This window comes from Sinocyclocheilus rhinocerous, unplaced genomic scaffold (genome assembly GCF_001515625.1).
Source record: "Sinocyclocheilus rhinocerous isolate Xijiao unplaced genomic scaffold, SAMN03320098_v1.1 scaffold555, whole genome shotgun sequence".
NCBI lineage: Eukaryota > Metazoa > Chordata > Actinopteri > Cypriniformes > Cyprinidae > Sinocyclocheilus > Sinocyclocheilus rhinocerous.
The window spans coordinates 165,669-174,141 of NW_015629527.1; the positions used below are offsets into that span (position 1 = coordinate 165,669).

At 37.9% G+C, this 8,473-nt stretch overlaps 1 protein-coding gene across 1 annotated transcript; it reads right to left on the reverse strand.

Annotated features, from left to right (window-relative positions):
* Positions 1-223: 223 nt before the first annotated feature.
* On the reverse strand, positions 224-2,634 carry hlx1 (H2.0-like homeo box 1 (Drosophila)). The gene is made up of 4 exons (XM_016551209.1): positions 2,061-2,634; positions 1,435-1,602; positions 1,044-1,228; positions 224-454 (listed from the first exon to the last, which is right to left on the reverse strand). Exons 1-4 carry the CDS (start codon positions 2,458-2,460, stop codon positions 224-226), a joined length of 984 nt encoding a protein of 327 aa, XP_016406695.1. The 5' UTR covers positions 2,461-2,634.
* Between the last annotated feature and the right edge of the window lie 5,839 nt (positions 2,635-8,473).

Consider the following 8,473-nt stretch of genomic DNA (forward strand, 5'->3'; position numbering starts at 1 on the left):
TTATACACTCCGCCTCATTACATGGCATGTGAAGTGTAGCTTAGACAGCCAGAGTCCATAAATGGAGTAGTTTTTGATGCGCAGATCTCAACCTACATTCATAAAACATACTCATCCGCTCTGTTGCTGATATCTAGAGCCGGCGAATGTATACAAACTATAAATCCAAGCTCTTCGCTCTCTGTTTATTGTTGGACGCCAAATTTCACCCAGCTCACATTTTTCAGGGCGAAAAAGCCTTGTTGAGGTCAGAAATGTCCACGTCGCTTTTGTCCTCCGCTCCCTCCTCGAATTCGGACTCGCTCGGTTCGCTTTCGCATTCGGAGTCCTCGCGTTCTTTGGGTTCGGTTTCGGTCGCGGATTTCTCTGGCTGTTCTTTTTCTTTGTCCTTCTGCGCCTGCGCTTCTTTGGAATGGCGCCATTTCATCCGCCGGTTCTGGAACCAAACTTTGACCTAAAACAAGAAAAGCAAGAGCATTTAATTGTGCATTTGTATTATTATTTATTGCACTGCACTATTTTGAGATGGCAATGAGAGATGAACGTGCATTGTTAAATTTGGTTTAGTTATACTGACGGTATCGGTATTTAACAGTATTTTTTATAATTTAAAAAAACTTTTATATAATACAGAAATGCAGGCACAAACTAAATCGAACAGTTTTTTTTCTCCAATTAATTGAAATGTCCAAGTGAAAATACGGGTCTACTGAAGAAGAAGAAGAAAAAAAATATATATTTCCACACTTGACTGGAAAGTTTTGAAACTCCTTATCGCTTTTGCTGTCTGTCGTGTCATTTCCGATATCAAATAAGACAGAAACTCTTGCCCAATGCCTTAAATTAGGATGTTTTGAAACGAAACAACTGCACCCCTCCTGCATTTGCAATAATTCGTTATAATTGACTTTCATTTCTCTAGAAACGCGGGTGTCGCAATGCTCCAGCTGCTAACGCTCTAGATGGCTCTCCGCAGGCCAAAGCTAATTGTTTTCATTTTTTTTTAATCATGAATTAATTTGCATTGATAATCAGTCGCTCACCTGTGCATCGGTGAGGCCCAGCATCGCAGCCAGCTGTTTTCTGTCCGGTTTCGTGACGTACTTCTGGACTTCAAAGCGCTTCTCGAGGCCTTTCCGCTGCAGGTTGGAGAACACGGCTCTGGACCACGACCTCTTCCTCTTGTAAGTCTGTGGCATTGTGTCTTTGGAAAGCACCGCATACGGCCCTGTTTGAGTCAAACAGCACACACGCCATTAGAACACAACAAAACCTCAATGCATTTTGGCCAAAGTGCATGTTATTTAATTGCATGAGCAAAATAGGCTTATCACCGCACACGCGTGCAAAATAAGGCAGTGCAATATAATAATGAACGTGTCATCCGTGCAGGTTCTCCTGCTCTTTAGGGCTCGACTGGGATGTCTACACTACCTGGGAAGGTGTCTTGAAACTGATGTTGCCCTGATTGTCTGGCGGCATTGCTTATTGAACCCATCATGGAGGAGGTTTCGCTCATGGTCGGGTCTATGGACGCGAAGTACGGGCTTGCAGACACATGGACTGCTGACTGCCGATTCGGACTAACAATCGATGTGAGATCTGTTACAGAACGACAAACACCAATTAGTTCCAATTAAACTCGTATTGCCTTTCAATAACAGAGGCGATACTTCATTCATATGTTACGACTTTACAGTACTGGACCAAAAATAGTGCGCCGTTTATCAAGGAAAAACAAAAACATCGATAATAAAATAATAGTAGTATGCATCTGTTTGTCAACACACTTTCCAATTGCATAGGCTAAACAAACACGCGCATATTTATATAAAATGTGTATGCATATAAGTGCGAAAGCATTTCTAGAACGCATTACAGATGCTGATTGGTATGTTATGTTTATGCTCATCATTAATTAACAAGCGCGTGGGGTTGGACGCGTCCAAACAAGCATTGCTATTCTGAGTTAATCTAATTGTTTTGTCCTTTTCGTAAATGCGATGTGATGTTTACTATAGGAAAACCCTATGTGTGCGATGCACAAAAACACGTCTTACCTCTCAACGATAGCGATTCGTTTCCCTTCGGCTCGAAGTCTGTGGATAATATCCGATCAATCCCGAACTTGAGGTCTTTACTGGACGGCGGAGGCGCGTATTGCGCGTTGATCGCGGCTCTGGATGTCAAGTGTATTCCGTGCCTGTGATACGCGGATGCGCTTGGAGTGACCGGCGACGGGCGTAACGGGGATCCCGACGAATGAAGCTGCGCTCGGGCCCCGATGTGAGCCATAAGCGAAGACGAACCGGGGAGGTTCTCCGCATCTCCAACGTGCAGAATATCAGCGATGCAGAACGAGGGTTTCTTCATGCTGTCCACCCCAAAACCGCCCGAACAGTACGCGGTCCAAAGGCTAAAGTTCGATGCGTAAAACGGATTGAGTCCCGCCGTGTACATCCTGGCAGGCAAGCCAAAACTTCTTGACAGAGAATCGCACACAACTACATGTAACGCGACGGTCAGGTTTAAGGAGTTGCCCTCTCTCGCGTTTCTCCTCAAGTATGAAACTCCAGACAGGAGTCCAAAAAGCTCTAAGCAGGAGTTCCGCTATTGATTGGCTCTTTGTGAGCCAATGGAAGTTGACAGAACGGTCCAACACGCCCCAAACACGACGAGCACGTCCATTACCACTCTTAAAAATCACCACGTTTATTAAATAGCGATGCTTCAAATGATACAACATTAAACATTTTCAGTGTTTGTGTCTTCATTTTCAATTAATCAAATTGTAATTTTAATTTGATGTTAGAAAAAACGCAGTGAAGCCCATTCATTTAGCTATTTAACGAGTTGTTAAATATAAGCGAATGGATAAATACACAATTTTTTTTTTTTTTTTACTTTAGTGAACTTATTGTAGGTTTACTTGGATGCATTAGGCTATATAAAACTAGAAAGACTGACCAACATTTAATAGTGTTTTAATGGTGCACAGTTAAGGATAATTGGAAAGTACACTCTAAAAAATGCTGGGTCGTTTCAACCCAACTTTGGGTCAAATATGGACTAACCCAACTGTTGGGTTAAAATTTTACATTAAATTTTTAACCCAAAAGTTGGGGTAGTCCATATTTGACCCAAAGTTGGGTTGAAACAACCCAGCATTTTTTAGAGTGTAATTATTTAAGATGATAATTTTAGAAGATGATGTAATGTAAATGATGCATTCGCATAAAGAATAATAACGAGGTTTTGCATGCATTCTAATGTTTTCTAATTTTCCAGAAATATGCAAACAGCAAACTCTGATAAGAAAACGATCCACAATCAAGTGCTTTATTCAGACGCCTGTGAGCGTGTTCTGCTCTGGGATTAGGAAACAGGAGTTTCTCGATGCAGGTCATCCTGTTTTTGATGAGCTCTGATTCAGGCTAAACGAGCGGATATTCCTGCTAGATTTAGGCCAAAAATAGAAGATGCTTTAGTATTTTAGGATACAGCAGAGGACCCCTATTTCCTCCGACTCGGAGAGGTGGGACTTTATAATGACTGTTAGCATTTCCTTTTTTCAATATTTGTGCAACTTTATCTCAACTCGCAAGTCGCGCGGTGACGCAAATCCGCCCTTATGCTTATAATAAACAGAGGAAATCTATTCTCCGCTGAAACGAAAACACAATTAACTTCAGAGGCGATACTTCATCCATATGCACGACTTTACATTACTGGGCCAAAAATAGTGCGCTGTTTATCATGAAAAATACAAAACAAAAAACAGATCGATTTTAAAATAAAATAATAGTATTACATCTGTCTGTCAACACACTTTCCAATTGCATAGGCTATAAACAAACACAAGCATATTTATATAAAATATGTATGCATATACGTGCGAAAGCATTTCTAGAATGCATTACAGATGTTGATTGATATGTTATGTTTATGATCATTAATGACAGCAGATGATTTTACCCCGTGGTGTTTTTTAGAATATCTCTCTTCCTCTGATGGCGTTCATTAGTCGTGATTCATTACCGGAAAGGTCAATGACCCTGACTGCCTCCTATCACGGTGTTTTCGAATGACTCCATTCCGGTTTAAATTTAGAGCTGAAATGTAGCGCTTTGCTCTCGATCAAGCAGTCAAAACAATCCAGGGAAGAGGATGCGGAAGACGCGGCGCGGGTGAAGGCGCACGTTAATTCATTTTAGTTCAGGCCCGGTGAAATATTCGTGACCGAGATCATAAAACGGGTCATAAAACTGACCGACCGCTGGCATCTCCCTGTAGTCATTTAACTATTAACACATGGAATTTAACAGAAACAATTAAGCCTAAAACATTCCATGCATCTCTCTCACAACACGCATCTTTGTCAGTGTTTCAAATAAAATCTATTTGATTTTATTATATATTTAAATGTATATATTATTGTTTAAAAAATTAAATGTAATCAGACCAGATCATATTTTAAAGATTCCAATTTTCTGCTTGCTATAGGCTTAAAGCTTCTACGTTCTTAACATTATACAATTAATCGCAATTCAATTTCTCGACTTTTGTCTCTCATAATTCATATATAATGTGTGCACGCGTTGTGTTCCAATATAACCTATTCAGTATTTGTATTATGAAAAGTTAGTCATACTTGAAATTATTTCTAATCATTTCGTTAAAAGATTATATAAGATATTTTAGACAACTTATTTTATCCTTTATCATTATACCCCACCCATACATAAACAGTGATTTGCTTCCTTTAAAAATGTTGTCTTTTGAAAAAAAAATAATAATAAATAAATATGATGGAATATCGTGCTCAGGTCAAAATATCTAGGATGAAAGTATCGGTCTACAATGGAATTGTCTATACGGAAGAAAACTGGTTCAACCCAGAGTTTCCGGATATCTTTATTGTCCATATCCATATCTGCATTCCTATCTTTATCTACGCCTGTATTGTGTCCAGCGCCGTAAATTCGTTTCTTTATTTATGTTTATATATATATATATATATATATATTTTTGCATTTCCACATATGCCTGTATATAATTAACAAAAACATTTTTTTTGGAGAAGAGGACGCTCACAGGTTCTTGTAGAAAAAAAATCCCGTTCCACTTTAGCCAGGAAGTTCTTCTGGACACAAAACAACAATAGATACACATTTTCGAGACATAAGAACTACAATTAGCTCACACTATCCCCTTTATTAAAAACACCCTAAAAGTCTTTATCCACCTTATTTTTAACGTAAGAGCGGCGCGCCATTAGTTTCCGGTTTTATTTGCTACCATTTATTTCACCTGTACAAAAACAGTCTGTTCTGCTGCTTGATATTGCAATGCAAACTGATATTTTGTATCATATTATTTTAATGTATTACATTTATAAACACACTGGTTTGTGGCGCAAATTAATTGCACTTCAAGTTATTTACCGATAGCGGCTAATGAATCGGGAGTCTGGACATTCAAAGAAAACATTGCCTCCGTCGTGCAAAAATACGGTGAACGGGCCTAATGGTTTGTTTAACGCTTCCTTAACCATTTTTTTCAGTGACTCATACCACTAAAGTAGGCCTAAGTATAGGCCTTAATTACAGCAAATGAGATGAATCTCTTATTTTACACAATGTTTACTCAGAATTTACTAGGGGGGAAAAAGCAAAGATGAAATGTATTATCCAATGAGTAGATTTCTCTGATCGTCGCTGCTGCTAATAATGTGGGAAGGCCCGATATATCGGTGCAGTTTCAATGCTTGTGTTTACATGAGCGGCGCAGTCTTTGGCCTTTCGTGCGTAAAGGAATCCAGACGTGCCACTTACTCTTCTCGTTCAATATACACGGGGTTAAATCAAAAGCTCCGTGTTAAATAACAGCGAGACTAATGGAAACGCGGAAAGGTCATAACAAACCATTAGGGTGCTGTCTGAGATCCAGCTGAAGCGCCACGACACTCAGCGACAGAAGATTCACCCACAGAGATCCTGCTGGCCCGATAAGGCCCCTTAATGGTCCGCAGTGATCGATTGTGCACTTGTTTACTGAAAGTCATCGCTCTTGAAGGAAGCCAGATGCTTCTGCAGCTCTAGAACATAAGACTGCGTTCGTGATCCCAAACGCATGATGAATTAGTGCAATAACGCGACGTTTAATGGAAGGAACGCATCTCTTAAAGATGAAGTGATCATTTCCAGCTATCCTTCTTCTTTTGAAATATATGAATCAACAAATGAGAGTAGGTGTGTGTTCAAAGCATGGCTTAAAAAATAAATGTATATAATATTAAAACAATAAAAAAATTATATATTCATTTTATCTAATTAAATGCACTCGGTAATCAAATGCACTAATATTTCCATACATTACAACATTTGTTTTATATATTCAAAGATGTTCTAAAAAATAAAAACATTTATCAGAAATATGTATGAGGCAAGTCAATTTGAATAATGTAAAAAACAACAAAAACTTTATAAAAACTACCTATTGCAGTAGTCAAATTATAAAATATTATAAAAATTGTAAAATAAAAAAATCCTTATCATTAAATTCTGATTTCATTAAGAAACAAGAATAACATTCAATTTCTTAAGTTCTTAATAAAATACGTTTGACTCTATAGTCAAATGCACTGATATTTCCATACATTACCTAGTTTTATAATATTTTTAAATGTTCTAAATAAATAAAAAAACTGATCAGAAATATAAATGTGGCATTTTTTTTCAGAATTGTGCATGAATGTAAAAAAAAACATAACCTAATAGTTCTATAAAAGCTACACGTTCCAGTTCAAATAATACATTTAAATTTGTAAAATAGGAAAATCGCTATCATCAAATAATCATGATTTCATTCAAGTTGGCCATTAAAAAAAAGTGTAACTGCATTGTTTAATGATTTTGTCCCTATAGAAAAAGCTTTTGCTTAATTTACATGAATTATATTTTCAAAACAATTATTTAATTATGCATATTCACATGCATAATTAGAGGAAAACTTGGCATTGCATTGACTGAGAACTGTGTGCATGTTGATGTTTTCATGTCAAAGCGTAACCTGATGCTGCTCTCTAGTGGTGAAGTCACTGATTACAGCCTCAGAACCTGATGGCTAGATACACTAATTACGTAAGACAAATTCATCAGGTTAAAAAACACACTTTTGTTTGAGCACCATTCTCAGACATCATCTGTCTGCTGCGTTACTTTAATTGGCCTTGCCTATTGTAATAGATTTGAAACTGTCCAGATTTGAGCCGTCTCATTTCCCAGTGCAGTCGTGTGGTCTGGGGAGCCACTCAGAGTAGAATCCAAACACATTTGGGAGCAATAGCCCATATTTCATCACTGTTTACTGCATATTCATTCCTGCAATCCCCAATGCGACGAGAGTCAGCTGTTAGAATACTTCCTTATAAATGTCATCCTGAGAGCTTCTGGTTCAAGACTTGAATGTCATTGACTCCCAAACACACTTTTCTTTAAACATCATTATTAGGATTACACAAAATGAGCCTGATTTCATCCCGAAAATCCAGCAGCTGGAGTATTTGTGAGGAATATACAGAGTGTGTTTTAAATTTCTGTCTAACAAAAGAGTTTATTTGAGATTCTAGGTATTTAGAATTTAGAAGGCTCAAACTACCTTCTCACTAGAGTTCACTATTATGGATATAAATGAGCACGATATCAGAATGATATTTTTACATGTGCATTTAAATGAAAAACTTGATTTATTTGTCATGATAAAGAGGCCTGCAGTTTTAAATCATCAAGGCAGAGTGCAGCTGGAATGCTGGGAAACACATCGCTTCTGACAACAACTAATAAACATAAAAACAGACGTAATAAACCCACAATTGTCTTCTGTGCAAAAATACATTCTTAAAGGAATAGTTCACTTAAAAATGAACTTTTGCTGAAAACGTCCAAACAGCTGATAAAAACATCACAATAATCCACAGCACTCCAGTCCATCCGTTAACGTCTTGAGAAGACAAAAGCGGAAACAAATCCATCAAGACATTTTTAACTTCAAACTGTTGCTTTCGACTATAAGTCCATATTCCATAACAACTCTTCCTCCAGTGAAAAAAGTCCATCTCCTGTTGTCTCTCACATCAAAATTCTCCCACAGTCTGCTGTTTTGGACTGTTTTGGCTTGTAAACGGTACTTGATCTGTGCAGATTTCTCTCCTGATTCAGACCAGACCACTTTTTTTACTGGAGGAAGAGTTATTATGGATTATGGACTTATATTTTAGCTGGAAGCAATGGTCTGAAGTGAATAATGTCTCACAAACACGCAGCTTTTGTCTTCTCCAGATGTTAACTGATGGACTGGAGTGGTGTGGATTATTGTGATGTTTTTATCAGCTGTTTGGACTCTCAATCTGACGGCACCCATTCACTGCAGAGCATCCATTGCTGAGACACTGATGCAATGCTACATTTCTCCA

What these genes read in the sequence shown, in the direction of transcription:
- hlx1 (XM_016551209.1), bottom strand. Translation starts at nt 2,460, where the DNA reads ATGTACACGGCGGGACTCAATCCGTTTTACGCATCGAACTTTAGCCTT. An exon ending in CGAATCGCTATCGTTGAGAG is followed by an intron (nt 1,603 to 2,060) that starts GTAAGACGTGTT and finishes GTTCTGTAACAG; the next exon opens with ATCTCACATCGATTGTTAGT. An exon ending in TGGGCCTCACCGATGCACAG is followed by an intron (nt 455 to 1,043) that starts GTGAGCGACTGA and finishes TTCTTGTTTTAG; the next exon opens with GTCAAAGTTTGGTTCCAGAA.